Source organism: Lepidochelys kempii, chromosome 6 (genome assembly GCF_965140285.1).
Source record: "Lepidochelys kempii isolate rLepKem1 chromosome 6, rLepKem1.hap1, whole genome shotgun sequence".
NCBI lineage: Eukaryota > Metazoa > Chordata > Testudines > Cheloniidae > Lepidochelys > Lepidochelys kempii.
The window spans coordinates 15,339,277-15,356,922 of record NC_136385.1 but is presented as its reverse complement, the minus strand read 5'-3'; the positions used below and the strand labels follow the sequence as shown (position 1 = coordinate 15,356,922).

The window sequence follows — 17,646 nt, the reverse complement described above, 5'->3', positions numbered from 1 at the left end:
ATCAAGACTATCCCTAACTGCAGCGGAATTATCTATACTCTCTAAGGCCTGGTCTACACTGGGGTGAGGGTGGGGGGGAATCGATCTAAGTTACGCAACTTCAACTATGTGACTAACGTAGCTGAAGTCAACGTACTTAGACCTACTCACCACAATGTCTTCACTGCAGTGAATCAACTGCTGCTGCTCCCCCATCGACTCTGCCTGTGCCTCTTGCAGCGATGGAGTACAGGAGTCGACGGGAGAGTACTCGGGGGTCGATTTAGACTAGATGATCTAGACTAGACGTGATAAATCGATCCCCGCTGGATCGATCGCTGCCCGCCGATCTGGCGGGCAGTATAGACATACCCTAAGAGACTGAACTTCTTCTGCACCACAGAACCCAGTACCATACTAACATGTAGAGAACTAGAAGAATTCTTCTTCCGACTCCACCTCAAAGAATTATTTCACAATGACAACACCACTCATAATTACTACATCCCCACTGACGATCAATCAATCAATCAAAAAAAAAAAGACTCATCTGACTGGACACCACAGAACAAACAAAACTACACTCTTGGTGATTACATTGATTGCTTCAAAAAAGAATTGACTATGAAATCCTTAACAACCCTCACATCCACCACAATCTCTCTACTGCCAAGAGGACAACCATTCAGTCTCAGAAATCTAACCAGAGAGTGATCCAACCAGAAAACAAAGGGGTTGCCATCGTAATCCTCGACTATGTTAATGAGGCCAATTGACAACTCTCCAACACCACCTACTATGAAGAACTCAAATAAGACCCCACACCACAATTTACCCAGGAATGTAAGGATATCACCTCATCCTTCCCCAAATAGCTCCAAGACAATCTCTACAAACTCCTCTCCTACGTACCCAACCCAGGGAACTTCTACCTGCTTCCCAAGATACACAAACAATGGAACCCAAGCAGACATATCATATCTGGCCACAGCACTCTTTTACTGAAGGAATATCAGGACTCATAGAAACCATCCTCAAACCACACACCACACAAAGGGTCAGCTTCCTCCAGGATACAACCAACTTCCTCCACAAACTCCGCAACATCAACAACCTCCTTTAGAACACCACCCTTACCACTAAGGATGTCACCTCTCAATACACCAACATCCCTCACAGTGACAGCAAAGCTGCCTGACTCAAATATTTACGAGAAAATGGACAACCCTCAGATATCTACTACAAGCACATATCCAAACTCATCCATTTCATCCTCATCCATATTATTTTTACATTCAACAACCAACACTTTGTCCAGACCATAGCAACATCCATGGGTATTAGGATGACTCCCCCAGTACGCTAAACTTTTTACGGGCCATCTTGAAGAAGAATGTCTGAACAAATGCACCATGAAATGAATGATATGCCTGAGATACATCAATGATATTTTCATCCTCTTGACAAATGACTTAAATTTCCTCATAGATTTCCACCACAACTTCAACAACCTTCATCTGTCTGTTAAACTCTCTCCCACACTAGCATCAACTTGCTGGACACCATGATCAGTTTCAACACTGGAACCCTACAGACAACTGTATATAAGAAACCCATGGATCACCACACCTACCCCTCTGAACAAATTCCCTGCTGGGAGGGAAAACTCCACTGAAAGGAATGGGGCTGTGACTATATACACCAGCAGAGATTTTGGACCATGCCTTTTGAGTTAGAGGAGCCCAAACATTGCAACAAAATAATTCAAACATGCCCATTCTCAGGACTCTGGTGATCTTAACTAAAACAGGCTAAGGGTTCACTTGGTCACAATTTATAAGCACCTCTGTGGGGAAATAAAATTTAGTAACAGGCTCTTCAATCTAGCAGACAAAGGTCTAGCAAATCCAAACACTGGAAGTTGAAGCTAGACAAATTTGGACTGGAAATAAGGTGAAAATGTTTAACGCTGAAGGTAACTAACCATTGCAACAACTTACCAAGGGTTGTGGTGGATTCTCCATCACCAGCAATTTTTAAATCAAGACTGGATGCTTTTCTAACAGATATGCTTGAATTCAAACAGGAATTAATTCAGAGATGTTCTCTGGCTTATGGTTCTCTGGCCTAGGTCAGACTAAATGATCCCAGTGGTCCCTACTGGCCTAAAACCAGTAATCTATTAACTCATTTATTTATTTATATGATTATAAACAAACAACCATTGGTGTATCTCTCTAGACCGATGGATAGAAGTTGCATGTTGGTTGATTTTACTAGTAGTTCAAGGCTGAATGGAATCAGTTCTGCACTGCAGTAACTAGGAGAGGGACACTGGGTTTGAACTGCTTCTTCTCTGACCAGATCCTCGGTTGGTGTGAATTAGCACAATGGAGCTACACTGATTTATAACAGTTGAATCGCCATCCTCTTCTCCCCAATATGGGGCTGTTTCATTCCACTAGTTACAGAAACAGCTGGTTTATAATCTTTCCCTGACTTTTTCTTCTTTGCTTGATTAATCCTCATTTCTTCCTGTTTGGGCAGCTAGGACGATTCACTACCCCTGGAACTCTGCGTCTATATCCCTGACCCCAAAGCAATGAAGTATCAAGAAGAGGTCAGACCTATCCTGTGTCCCTGAAGTGCCAAGTAACCTGACGGCACTGGCTTCTTGGCATCCTTAGAATCATAGAATCATAGAATATCCGGGTTGGAAGGCACCTCAGGAGGTCATCTAGTCCAACCCCCTGCTCAAAGCAAGACCAATCCCCAACTAAATCATCCCAGCCAGGGCTTTGTCAAGCCTGACCTTAAAAATATCTAAGGAAGGAGATTCCACCGCCTCCCTAGGTAACACATTCCAGTGTTGCACCACCCTCCTAGTGAACAAGTTTTTCCTAATATCCAACCTAAACTTCCCCCACTGCAACTTGAAACCATTACTCCTTGTTCTGTCATCTGCTACCACTGAGAACAGTCTAGAGCCATCCTCTTTGAAACCCCCTTTCAGGTAGTTGAAAGCAGCTATCAAATCTCCCCTCATTCTTCTCTTCTGCAGACTAAACAATCCCAGTTCCCTCAGCCTCTCCTCATAAGTCATGTGTTCCAGTCCCCTAATCATTTTTGTTGCTCTCCGCTGGACTCTTTCCAATTTTTCCACATCCTTCTTGTAGTGTGGGGCCCAAAACTGGACACAGTACTCCAGATGAGGCCTCACCAATGTCGAAAAGAGGGGAACGATCACGTCTCTCGATCTGCTGGCAATGCCCCTACTTATACATCCCAAAATGCCATTGGCCTTCTTGGCATCAAGGGCATACTGTTGACTCATATCCAGCTTCTCGTCCACTGTAACCCCTAGGTCCTTTTCTGCAGAACTGCTGCCAAGCCATTCGGTCCCTAGTCTGTAGCAGTGCATGGGATTCTTCCAGCCTAAGTGCAGGACTCTGCACTTGTCCTTGTTGAACCTCATCAGATTTCTTTTGGCCCAATCCTCTAATTTGTCTAGGGCCCTCTGGATGCTATCCCTACCCTCCAGTGTATCTACCTCTCCTCCCAGTTTAGTGTCATCTGCAAACTTGCAGAGGGTGCAATCCACACCATCCTCCAGATCATTTATGAAGATATTGAACAAAACTGGCCCAAGGACCTACCCTTAGGGCACTCCACTTGATACCGGCTGCCAACTAGACACTGGGTCATTGACCACAACCCATTGATCCTTCCCATAAAGCTGTTGGTTAAAGTAAAAAAGAAAAGGGTGGAGTCTGGAATTTGCTCATGCTCAGTCATTCAGTCACCTGTGCATGACTCATTCACATGGACTGAGAGCAAAGATCACACTTACCCCCAGGGTCTTGGGCTGTGCTTTGAGGAATATCTCCATCATCCCTACTTTCTTCAGCTGCGCGACCTGTTCAGCGGGACTCCTGGGGTACATTGACCCAAGAGGTTGGTTCCCAGGGTTCATGACTGTGAACTGCTGAGGCCCACACTGCACCATCTCAGGAATCTGGGAAATGGCACCAGAGACCCCCTGGCCTTGGTGGATGACACCAGCGCTGTTTGGGGGCATGAATATAAGCACCCCATTGGCCATGCTTCCTGGTGCTGCCATGATAACGAAGATGCTGCATAAAAGAGTGATTGGCCCAGATTAAAACATATGTAATAACACTGACTCCCCAAATTAGCTGAGTAGGAATCTTAGTTAGCTATTGCTCAACCCCTTTTGAGTCCCTGCCAAGATTTTGTCCTTCTCCTGGAGCTATAATTGGAACACGAGCAACACCGTAAAGCTCAGGGTTGAGATTTCAAAAGCTGACTCAAGGATTCAGCCACACAACTCCCATTAATTTCAACTTTCTCATTGGGTTTTAAAATCTCAACCCAGGAGCTCTATTATCTCCATTCTACCCCTCGTTTTCCAGGTGCTTTTAACTTACTGGATCTTTCACTTTTTGGGATGGAATTTTCCTGAGCTGTGCAATTGATTATCTTAGGGCTGATAGAGGGAGAAATTATCTCAGGTTCTTTGGCACAAAGACTCTGCTGTTGCTTCCATCTAAGTGAAGGAAACATTCCCGTTAACTTCAAAGGCATGGGATCAGACTCGAAAGCATTTACGAAAGAGCTGGCCAAAAATTTTCCACCAAAACGGTTTTTGATGGAAAATTGGGTTTTCTATTAAGTGGATATTTGTGTGTGTGGAAAGGGTCTGATGCTAGGTTTGGCATGTTAAGAGGCTCTAGATATTTTTTAAGTATTAACAAGCATTGGAAAGCAGGTTGTGATCATGGTCTGTAAGTGGGAAGATTATTTCTAAGGGTAGAGGGCTCTTTCATTTGGCAGACAAAGGGAAAACAAGATCCAGTGTTGGAAGCATAAATTCAGTTTAGTGCAAGCAGGAATTAAGGGGCTTGATGCACAAAATCCCTGGGGAGAAATTCTATGGCCTCTGTTACAGAGGAGATCAGACTAGATGACCATAATGATTCCTTCAGACCCTGAAGCTTTCAATCTAAATGCCGTTCTAACCTATGTAGTTAGAGGAAGGAAAGGCTAAAGGGCCATGGGAATAGTCAGGACTGTCTCTTCTTTCCCAGAGATTCTATTCTCTCCAACCTGTGCAACCCACTTTTGTCCCATTTCTGTTTCCCTTTCACTGGCCGGGCCAGAGTACTTTGTTCCTTGGCTGGGGGATGTTGTGGGAGTGGGAAGGTGGCAGGGTGACACCACTTGTGTCTATATTTTCAAAAGAGCTGGAGGCACCGACCTTTATCAGCACCAAATGCTCACCCCAGATCCAGCTGTTATTAGACAGGAGACGTCACAGACAATATCAATTCCAGTCTGACCTCTGAACCCTGTGTTTTTATTCACTGGCTAGAGCCACGTCATTAGGGTTGCCGGGTGTCTGGTTTTTGACTGGAATGCCCAGTCAAAAGGGGACCCTGGCAGCTGCAGTCAACTTTGCTGACCTGGCTGTTAAAAGTCCGGTTTGTTGGCGCAGGAAAGCTCCCCACCTGGTTCCGCTATCCAGGAAGCTACCAGAATCTCCCTCTGGTTCCTGGGCAAAGGGATGGCCACAAGGGCTCTCTGCGCTGCCCCCACCCCCAGAACCATCTCAGCTGCTCCTGTTGGCCAGGAACCGTGGCCAATGGGAGCTGAGGGGGCGGCGCCTGCAGGTGTGGGCAGCACGCAGAGCCACGTGGTCGTGTCTCCACTTAGGAGCTGGAATGAGATGCAGGTAGCTTCCCGGGAGCTGCCTGAGGTAAGCGCCATCCAGAGCCTGCACCCTGAATCCCCTTCCATGGCCCAACCCCCTGCCCCGCTCTGAGCCCCAATCTGCACCCCAAACCCTGCCCCCCCAGAGGCCACATCCCCATCCGGAGCCCTCATCCCCTCTTGCACCCCAACCGCCTACCCCAGCCCGGAGCACACTCCTGCACCCCAAACCCCTGGTTCCAGAACCTGCGCCCCCAGCCTGAGTCCTCCCCCCCCCACACCCCAACCGCCTGTCCCAGCCTGGATCCCCCTCCCACACCCTGAACCCGTCATTTCTGGCCCCACCCCAGAGCCTGCACCCCCAGCTGGAGCCCTAACCCCCCTCGCACCCAAACCCCCTGCCCTATCCCGGAGCCCTCTCCTGCACCCCAAACCCCTCATCCCTGGCCCCACCCCAGAGCTCACACCTGCAGCCGGAGCTCTCCCTGCCCTCAGACCCCAACCCCCTGTCCCAGCCTGGAGAAAATGAGCAAGTGAGCAAGGGTGGAGGAGAGCGAACGATGGAGGGAGAGGGGATGGAGTGAGCAGGGGCATGGCCTCGGAGAAGAGGTGGGGCAGGGGTGTTCGGTTTTCTGCAAATAGAAAGTTGGCAACCCTACAAATAGCAGAGAGCAGCTGACATGTGAAAAGACTTGAATCAATGCAAGCAAGTTATGTTGCTGCTCCACCTTTCTGTGTGAACATTTTCTAGAGGTTTGGGAAGTGACACTTTCTCACACAGGCGCATGCTGCTTTGAGCCACAAATTTCTCCCCCCTCCTCCCTTCCCCACTTGTCAGGTAATCGGATCTGGTGCTCTCTAAATTCTGACCTCATTTTCCTACAAGAGTCCTGAAAGGATCTCAGGGCATCCCCATGGCCGTCTCACCCAGTACGGCCACCAACCCCCAATTTTAACAATCACCCAAGGAGAGTGTTTGCCGATGCACTTACTCTGTCACCGCGGCTGCTCTCCTCCGTCCAGCTGTGGGTGACTCCAAGCCTCACCAGGAAATTCTCACAGGCTCATGCAGAAGGGGTTTATTAGCATCAGACTTTGAATCCTGCCCTGACGGTCACACTCACCTCCTCCCTCCTTCTCTGCCCTGTTTTACAGCAGGACTCCAAAGTCCTGTTCCCTAGTCCTGGTCCCTTCCCCCATCCCCATCCGGGTTCCTCATATGCCTTTTCCGCATCCTAATCACCATTTGTTCTGGCTCAGAGCATATGGGGCTCCACATAGGAGCCCACCAACACTACCCTTTGGCCACCAGGGTCACTACTGAGTAAAACGAGACCCTTCCTTTTCCTGTTTGCCTAAAGGGAACTGCCACAACTGGTTGGACATGTTCAGAACAAAACTTTTGATTGTTTATTCCAAAACCCAGTTTTTCATCAAAAGTGTTGCCAGGTAGCACCAGGTTTCCTCAAAATTTGTTGACGGTTCATTGGAAAGCTGAACACCCAGAAAAAAAATTGTCTGAAAACTGAATAATTTTCAGTTTTTCGAAGAAAACTAGGAATTTTCCACTGAAAATTTTAATGAAAATGACCATTTTAATTGACATTGGCCATGGATAAAAGGCCTTTTTCCAAACAGCTCTAATAAGAGCATTCAGTACTTATCTAGTGCTTTTCATCTCCAAGGCATGCACTCTCTCTCTCTCTCTCTTTTTCTGTAGCATCCTACTTTGCGGCATCTAAGCATCTTAAACACTTAGGAACTTCATAGTCAGCATTTACCACTAAGAGAAATTGTGAGGCTCTGTGATCTTAGATGCCAGCTGTACACAGATAATACCCATCTCTGGATCTCCTTGATATCAAATAAACACACTCCCATCACCCAGCTGCCTAGTACTTGAGTGATGAAGCAGTGATCAAATGCCATTAGGTGGGGCTAAACCCAGCCAAGATAGAGCTAACTTTAGTAGAGAAGAGGAAATATTTTGAAGCATTGGCTTAATACCATCACATCTCCCTTAGGCTCTGTGCTTGAGAGAGGGGAAGTATTGCCTCTTACGGGCACCCTGGGGGTGGTGTGTAATTGTCCCAGGTCACTAGGTGGGGACTGTAGCTGGTTTTGTGTTGTACTGGTGAAAAGGAACCCCTAGATACTGCACCCAGCCCTTGTTGCTGCCGACTCCACAGGGCAGAAGGGTTACAGAATAATAAATTGTTATTGGCTGTTGCTGAAAAAAAGTTAGCCTACTAAAGGCTATTATAAGTTATACGCTTTATTTAAAAAAATTATAAAATGGTTAATTAAAAAATGTGCTTTAAAGCAGTCCAAGGAAGCTTTCCTCTGGGCAACAATCAGACACTTAAGTTCCCCAGCAGTTAAACGGAAGTGGGGGACCCCCAGAAGCCTGGTTATTGATTCCTCAAAACCATCTTAACTTTGGTAAATATAAAGGTTTAAAATGGTCTGAACCTACTGCAACAGCATGTGTATGTGTGTATGTGCTTAAAACCTAATAAAAAGTAGTTTTAGGTAAAAGCACTCTGGTGTGTATCAATCATGTATCAGACAGATGAATTATGCCCCCCTTGATTTATTCCTAATACCACCTAAAAATCCCAAACAGTTAAGTTACAACTGCCCTGGGTTCTAAAACCCTGGGTAACATACACACCCACCCAAGTGTTTACAAACACACACCAACATATACACCCTTATATACACAGGCATACACCCCCTCCCTATTCCCCCACGTGTACAAACACACACCATATGTGTATACACACAGACACACCGTGTAGTAGTAGGATTTTATGTTTGTATTTTGTATAATTTAGAATGAAGGATAAAGAATAATAAGATAATAATGTAGCCATGATTGTTTTTATTTTGCATTGCAATTTGATGTTCCTGTTCAAAATGTTCTGTGTAAATTAATTCTGTTTTGTGTTTGAATGAGAAATGGGTGTTAAGAGCTAAGTGTGAAGGCCGCCACTGAACCAGATGTTCTAGGGAGCACAGGAGACAGATGCAAGGGTGCCAGGAGGCTGCAACACGCCCCTATTGAAATGTCAGAGGAAGGCAGATTGATGCCTCTAAAGATGAGACAGGAACCTATCAGTGGGGACAAGATAGCAGTGATCAAAACCAGCATGGGGTAACTCCCTGAGAGACTTGATGAAAGAACAAGATAAAGGATGAGAAAAACAATTTAAGAAAACAAGCACCCCAATTGATTACAGCATGACAGAGCAAAACTCATTGGTCCCAGTGAAGAAAAAATCACTATATAAACAGGGTACCTTGCTATGAAACTTTGGGTTTGTCCTGCCAAGACTTCCCGGGAGCACCGTGTCGTGACTGACAGAACCCAGCTCCTCCCTACACGTGATCAACCTAGCTGGCCACTAGATTGATCCGGACTCTGGACTGGTAACTATAACATCAACTGGTGGGACAGTGGGTGGATGGGTGGGTGGTGTGATTGAATACATATGCTAATTGTTGTCTCTTCAATAAACGTGGCGTATTGCCTTTTCCCCTGAAAAAGATCCCATGTGCTTCTTGGAAGCATAACATTTTTGGTGGAGAATTGCAAACGGGAGAAGACATGCACTGTGATTGTTGAAAATACTGCTAAAAGGTATACCATACGTGTAAAGTGATCGATCATTCAGGTGTGCACACCCCCGGTGGTAGAAGTGCTGGGCAATAGGGGGAAGATTAGAGTCCTCTCTCTGACCTGTCAGTCGGGGAAAATTATACAGAGAAGATATACACAAACTGTCTAGTGTGATAGACCCAGGCCAGCTGGGTACCAGCAGACTAGTAGAAGGCAGATATACTGGCCACTGGATAAGCAGTTTTCTGTTCCCTGGCTGATCAAAGCAGGGGCTGCTTCAGGCTAGGGTGAACACCTGACTTCAATTAACCTGCAAAGAGTCAGGCAAGGCTGTTAAGCTAATGTGAATACTTGACTCTAATTAAGGCCCCTCTAATACTATAAAAGGGCTCACTCCAGTCAGGCTGGAGGGAGCCAGAGGAGAGGAAGTGTGGCTGAAGGGCTGGGTAATGAAGACACCCTCAAACCACTGGAAAGGGAGAAGAAGACATTAAGAGAAGGAAGTTGGGGAGCTGTGGGGAAGTGGCCCAGGGAAATGTAATAACTCTGGCAGTGAAAGGTTGGCTGCCAACAGCTGCTGCCATTAGGGTCCCTGGGGCGGAACCTGGAGTAGAGGGCGGGCCTGGGTTCCCCCCAACCTGTCACTACAGAAACACCTCCTGGGAGGGGAAGACAGGCCCCTGTCAGGACAGGAGGCTAAACTGTTCTTGAATAAACCTGTAGGGACCACAGAGACTGTGGGAGTTCTCTCACAAACCTCCTTGCTGGTGTATGATGAAAAGGGCTCAGTAGACTGTACCCTGGCCCTAGAGAGAGAAGTGCTATGTGGAGGGTCCTGGTGAGCCTCTGAGGCTAGCATAAACCACCTGGAAGCATGGGCCCCACGGGGACAAGGTCAGAGCTCTGCCACACTAGGTATATACACTCCCAGTTGTAGAGGTGCCGGGCCATAAGGGGGAGGATTACAGTCCTCGCTCCTACCTGTCTGTCAGGGAAAAATTGCATAGGTGAATATACCCTTGGTCGTAGCAGGATCAAGACCAAAAGGTAGAGGGCTTAGAATTCCCCCCTCCTGCTCTGTCAGGCAGAGTTTTTAGTGGGTATAGACTTTTTGTGTTGTGTAAGTACCAGCACAAGCGTGAGCAAATAAGAAGTAGATTTCTGTAAGACCTCACTCTCTGAAGGATATAGGATTGTGGGTTATAGTTGTGATTTCACAATTTTAAGAAAAATGTTTAAGAAAAGGGACCAGGAGGTGTTGGGACTAGTTAAGGAGCCCACCTTCCTTGCTAAATTGATAGTGGAACAAAGCCTGTGTCCATGAAAAGGGCTGGTTCAGCAAGGAAAGCAGGATTGGGCCCAGACAAGTAGGCTGGCAACAGATAAGCAAGTGATTTAAGAAGAGAGAGTAAGAAGCTAACTCTGCAGGGGCTGGAGGGAATTAAGCAGTTAAACTTTGTAAAAATGTTTTTTAAAAAAAGTATTCTAGAAAGAAAATTCTTGGTTTCTTTCCAGCCATTCTGAAGGGGAAATGGTCCCTTTTCCAAAGGAATGTCTGTAAATAAGCCAGGCAAAGAGACAATCTGATTTAAATCATTTGACTATGAACAATTTAGCCAACTGGCTAAAAGAACTAAGGGGTTTCTATTGGAACTTAACTGCCCCCAAACGTATACAAATGTAATCTATGTACAGCTGTGTAAAAAACTAAAGCAGTGTAAGGGATCTTAAATAAAAGAATGCGTGTGTAAATATACTGTGTAAATATGTGAGGTTTTAAGGACCTAAATCAACACTCCTGGTCTGTAAAACTGTTTCATAGGTTTAAGATAAATTGGTTTTGTTTTTAAATAATACCACTAAAATCCATTTGAATCTTTCATTCAAAGTTGCAAAACTTAGACTCTTTTTGCCAGATGCAGGTAACTAGTGGTGTTTGGCTTTGGTATTTAGCATTTAACCCTTAAGGTATCTCAATGCTTTATAACGTTCAATATCTTTTTAAAGATCAAAGTCATGGCTGCAGCAGGGCAGTCAAACCCAGGAGAATGGAAAGAGATTCTGGATTTGTTTTTTGGTAACAAAATAGCAGATAAGAGCTGTAGTAAAAGAATAAAATTAAAAAAAAAAAAACAGTGCCCCTCTGGAGCAACATTGGGGTGTGGTGCACAAAGAAGCAATGTTAGAAACAATGAGCCTTGAGGTGGCTCTGAGTAATCAGGCTGTCACTTTGATAAGGGTACATGAAAATGCTGAGCACAAAAGTGTTACACTTTATGTAAAAATTGATATGGCTAATATAAAGTTATAAAAGTTAAACTATGGAAGGAATGTGCATTTTCCCCAGGACATGTACAGTGTATATTGTAGAAGGGGTAAAAGAAATGCAAAAAAAATGCTACTTAATTAAAATCCTATTAGGGCTCCAAAAGGAGCCACAATAGGTTGGGTTTTCTTTTTCAGATTGCTGTGTGTTTTGGAAGCAGGAGTTAAAAGTTAAAAGTAATCAAAACTCTGGTGAAAGTTGATTGTTTCCCTTTTAAGACCGAGTCTCTGAGCTGCTGATGGCTTTGGATCCAAAAGCAAGTCAGAAAGCGTCTGTGTTGATGCAAATTATCTAACCGATAGAGGAAGGAGAGAACTGCCCATAAATGACAGCACAAAGGAGCTGCAGATAAAGGATATACCTGGTCAGCAAACAAACTACCTGAAACCAAAAGGCTCAAATTATGACCCTCCAGAGGAAGGTGGAAAAAGTCAACCCTAAGAATGAGAGGGTTAACCCTAAGTAGAAAAAACACCCAAACCTTTTCATGTGTGTATGCAGTGCTGAAATCTGAAGACCCATACAAAAGGGGTTTGCTTACATGCATGACACCCCTACCTTTTAATTCACTAAAACCCCAAGGATATAATTAAATTAAAGCCTATGCAAAGATTTAAAGAGGACATTGAATACACTGGCCTCAAAAACAAATTATGTAACTAAAAGGCATGGTATAACAAGCTACTTTTAATAGATTTGATGTTAACATTAAAGTTATCCCAATGTTAATATTAATAAGTACCCCTGTAACAATGTAAAGTGTGATATTTTTGGAAAAAACCTTTAAGGTAATATGGTAATGATGCTTCTCAGCTATTACCTGTGAATAAACTTAAAGCTTAGCACAGCAGAAAAAACATTACAAACCTGGCCTGTTGTATAAAAAGGGAAACTGAGGTACACCACCTCATGAATTTAATGACTGAACAGTGGGATACTTTCTCTTAAAGCCTAAAAACCATTCAATCTGGCCTGCCTATAGAACAAAAACACAGGAAAGTATGGGGATAATTCCTCTGTTTTGCCTGAAATCAGCAAGGGTATTTGTAAAAGAAAGGGATATTTTAAGCAATAATCTGCCACCCCAAAAGGGGTAGAAAAATGTTTGGTCTTTCAGAACTTCAGGAAAAGCTGGTACCAGCTGAAGAGCAACCCAGAATACCATGAATCTACTGGCATGACAAAAATTGTTGGTTTTTTTGTCTTGTTTTGTTGCTAGCATTGTATATTGTTACCAAAAAAACCCAAGCCTACTGCATTAGGCAGAAAAGGATTAATAAGCATTTGAACTGTATTTACAGAAACCAATGCTGCAGAAGGGCGGAGGTCAAGAAATGCCAGTCTGTTAACAGGGAAACATCCTCATGTAACAGACATCATATTAGGAGGGATTGGTTTTGGAGCAGGGATTATGAATACTCTAGACCTGGAGGTAATTAAGAAGAAGTTAAGTTCCTTGTCACAACTGTAAGATAGTCTCATTCACAAGCAGTCAGATACTACTGTGAACTTGGTATAAAGTCAGGGAAAACTAAAAGCATCATGGACTATGTGGCGGTGGCTAAACACCACCTCCTGGCTGCTGTATGAACAAGAAATAGAATTAGGGAATAAAGCTGCCTTGGCCATAGGATGTACTGAGATGCAAATTCTTAGTTTAGCATCACTGGAACACGAAATGTTTTGGGTAATATCTGGGAATGTTCGGGTATTAACACATCTTTTAAAACAGAAGAGGTCCTTGTTTGACACCTACAAATATGAATGGATGCAATATGTTTCCAACATGGTTAAGCCTGATTTATTATGTGAAATTATTAAAATTGTTCAACAATCTATGAAGACAGATATGGAAAGTGAGCCAGCTCGCAAAATTGACCATTGGATCCTTTTGGCTACCCCAGGTTATGGATCAGTGGGCTAGGAAAGAGGAGAAATTATTGGACATCTGAGGGTGTATGGAATGGAGCCCTCAAATGGATGTGCTTGTCCCTACCTGTCACCACAGAACCATGCAGCAAGGACACATCATTGAGAACATGTGTATGGGATGAATTAGAAAATGTGGCACACTTTTTGTACAACAGAATGTGTATGTGTTACATCCTAGGAAACAATATTTTGGGAGGATGCAAGTATCAGCCAACCCCCGTGGATGACTGTAGATGTAATGCTCGTGCATTATACACTAGCAATCACAGGTACTAGCTACCAAAGATAGAAGCAGCCCAGAGCACTATAACTGCCACCCCAGTTAATTTCTCTGTTAACCTTGACCTGGATTAGCGTGATCTAACGGATCACTTATTGTCAGAAACAAAGGTGACTCCGTTTTTACAACAGACAGAGGGATATAGGGAAGCATGTCATGTCATTCAGATATTACATACAAATGGAGACATGCTAAAAATTGCTAAGTCTGAAAAAGAACTGACAGCCTATCATTGGTACAACGTTTTTATAGGCTGGTCCCCAACCTCTAAGGGCATATTGTTTATTATGTTTCACAGGTACCCTCTTGTCTATGTCTTTGTCAAATGTCCATGTCTATGATTTCACAGATACCCCCATGTACTTAGGTATGCCTACCCCACACCCATGTACGCACACCCCCTGTGTGTATGCACATGCACCACTGCATACCCGTGTACACACACCACATATCGATACACACACACAGATCCTCATACACAGGTATGCAATCCCCACACTCACACCCATACACCCCCCATGTGTGTATACACACATACAGAGCCATGCACCCCCACACTCACACACACGCACCATAGTGAACAAACACATGAAAAGACCCAACTTAGGGCTCCTGTTCATTCTTGTATTGAAGAAGCCGGTGGGAAAATGTTTGGGTGTAAGGCCTGCTGGGGGCATTTGCCAAAGGATGGTCATCATGGATCTTACTGCAATCTGCACTGTGTGAAACCAGCTAATGACGGAGAACCCGCACCAATGTGACAGACACACCCACAGTGTGAAGAGCAGAGAGACTGACCAGTGAGGGAGCTGAGTGTTAAGATTGCACTCAAGAAAAGGAAGGACATCTATCAGAGGGGAGGGTGTTGGATTTTACTCCTCGGAGCAGCTGCTGCTGCAGGAGTGATTTCTCCTGTGGGTTCCTTCGCAGGCCCTCTGCTCAGTTTGTGTCTTGGGAGCATGAGCAAAGCTGCCATAAGCTGGTACACTACTGCCACATGCTGAAGCAGTGCTACCATAAGCCAGCAAAGGGTGCACTGGAGCAGAGGGAGGTCCAAGATCTACGCTGATGGCATATGGTGCAGAAAACATGGCCTGCAAAACAAAAGAAGTCAACCCTCACTGGTAATATGATCCTCATCATTCCTCCAACCACCATCCTCATCCCTCTCGTTACCATCATCATGGAAGTCCCTGGGCCAAACTCATTCCTGTTAGGACCCCAATGGAGTTACACCAGGGATGAATCTGGTCCATCACCACCAATGCCAATATGAACCGCCTACTTACTAGCCATATGCTTTTCCCTGGAGAGGTCAATGGGCAGGTACCATGAAACATGCTGCTGGTCACTTGCTGTTACCCTCAATACTTTGGACATGTCTACACAGGAAAAAAAGTCCCGCAGCCGAGAGTCTCTACGGGTCCAGGTCAACTAACGCAGGCTTATACTATGGCACTAAAAATAGTGTAGATGTTCTCGCTCAGGCTGGAGCCCAGGAACTGAGACCCTCCTTCCTTGCTGTGTTTCAGAGTCCAGGCTCCAGTTTGAGCAGAAAAGTCTATATTGCTATTTTTCACCCCATAGCATGAACCCTACAAGCCTGAGTCAGTTGACCCAGGTTCTGAGACTCACTGCTGCGGATCTTTATTTGCAGCGTAGACATACCCTTTGAATGGAGATTCTTGAAGCTCTTGTTGGAAGAATGAAAAGGCATTTACACTTATAGCAACCTTTGCTTGAGAGCATCAGAATCAAAGTCCCAGACCCTTTTGGTGAGCAGTGTGAAGAACTGAGTATTTAGCCTCAAATGACTGAACTGGCCTTTCTGGAGAAAGACAGGTTGGCCAAGCTGCATGTTTGCTATTGATCTTTAGCACGCTTAAACTAGGGATCAATGTGGTGGCAGTGAAAACAGAAATGATTTTATCCTTTAATAAAATGATCCACAGAATTGGGCTGAGCTGCCAGCTGCCTGGAAAGGAATGTGATACCACCACATTTATAATCACTCAGCTAGAGCAGGATGGGAAGCAGCTTTTCCATTTTGCAGGAAATTCCACAATTCTGACATCCCCCTCCCCCATTCCAAAACAAAAATAAAAACATCTGAAATTTCTAGTGAAATGAAATTTTGAAAAAAAATTGTTTGGGGGTCAATCAAAACATTTTAATTTTGACCTTTTAAAAATGTTGAGGGATTTATATTTACAAATATTAAAACCTCAACTAATTTATTTTTGAGAAATCATTTTGGAATGAAAAAGATAAAAAAATTTTAATTCCAAAAATGTTGAAATGGGACATTTTGAAATTATCAGGATGCTTTGTTTCTTTTTATTCCACCCCCCACCAAAAAAATTTCATCAAAATAGTCACATTTTTAAATGTTTCACTTTCAATGAAAATGGTGTTTCACATAAAAAAAACCTTCAGTGAAAAAAATTCAGTTATAATCTCAATCCCTAGTTTCCCCCACTCCCACTCATACCCCTCTGCCATCAGTTATCAAGTCTAGCAGGAGCAAACATCATTCCAAACTATGACCTCACTTCAATTCCACTGAGAAATGAAACATTCACTGTATCAGGGTCACAACAGGTGACTTGTAGCCCGAAGCACACACCCGAGCCAGGGACCAGCGAAACTCCACAATGGTGTCAAGAGCAGCACCTCCTCCCAAGCACTCCCCGGAGCATCTCCTCCTCACCCATAATTATTTAAGGCCTAAATCAGCTGCTCTTACTCTGCTTGAATAGTCCCAGTGGAGACTTTAATCTCTCGACCAACAAGACTGCTCCACAAGCCAGGTACTGCTTGCTCCAGGAGTGCTCTACAGAAGAGATGCATATGTATGCTATACACAGGTCTATATAGACAGTTAATGGAAAGAGCGCCACCTATTGGCACATAAGAACAAGTTTTTATGTACTGCAAGTGACTTCGTGCTTTTAACACCAAGTAAAAGGAGAAAAGTCCAGCCCTGACTTATTAGCCACATTTATTTTATTTTTAAACAAAAGCCTGACCTTCAGTCTGATCCTGCTTCCCCTGATTCAAGAGGCGTGTTGCCGTTAGCCTCAATGTGACCAATATCAGCACCATTAAAAAAAAAAAAAAAAAAGACAGTCCAGTGGCCATTGTCTTTACTGAATTCTGGCAAATCTGGACCCAAACTCCTAGAAAATTTCTGGCTTCCAGAGCTGGGATTGGGACAACTCCAGGTCTTGGCTTTCTAAACACATTAAGCAATTTGAGAAGTCACATCTCCAGGCAGAGTCCAGTCACTTACCAGCAGAAGGTCCCTACTAGAGGCATCGTCGCAACGTGCGGTGTTTGGGATCAGATCCATTAGCAACAGAACGATCCCAGCAAATGAACTAAGAGCACAAGCCAGGCAGCTCCCAAGAGACCCACAAAAGGACTGGCAGGAGGACAAACAGGTTTTGGCTAAAATAAAAACACACACACACACACCTCAGATCCCTGAATTTCTTTGGGAGTCTAGAAAGAGTCTTGTTTTCCCTTTGTTCAACAGCTGTCAAATTTCTTGACTTTGTCTAAGACAAGAAGTGCCAAGATGCCAATAAAGGCCTAACCAAGATACTGAATCACTGTCACTTAGATTTTCAGCTATGTTAGGCAGGGATTGTCTCTTGTTTTTGTATAATGCCTAGCACAATAAGGTCCTGGTCCATGATTTGGCAAGTCTCATCACTTCTGTGCTTCAGTTTCCCCATCTGCAAATTGGGACTAGTGATGCTCACCTCATCTGTA

General features: G+C 44.4%; 1 protein-coding gene across 3 annotated transcripts in view; it reads right to left on the bottom strand.

The window, feature by feature from the left end:
* Nucleotides 1–17,646, bottom strand: part of LOC140913799 (membrane-spanning 4-domains subfamily A member 15) — a 44,620-nt gene that overhangs the window by 13,403 nt on the left and 13,571 nt on the right. For 2 of the 3 annotated variants that reach the window (XM_078853493.1, XM_078853492.1), the window contains exon 2: nucleotides 3,830–4,112. In XM_078853493.1, the coding sequence (XP_078709619.1) occupies nucleotides 3,830–4,112 (283 nt within the window). Of the gene's footprint in view, nucleotides 1–3,829; nucleotides 4,113–6,701; nucleotides 6,896–17,646 lie in introns of those variants that run through there. The other variant, XM_073350596.1, reaches the window with a different exon arrangement.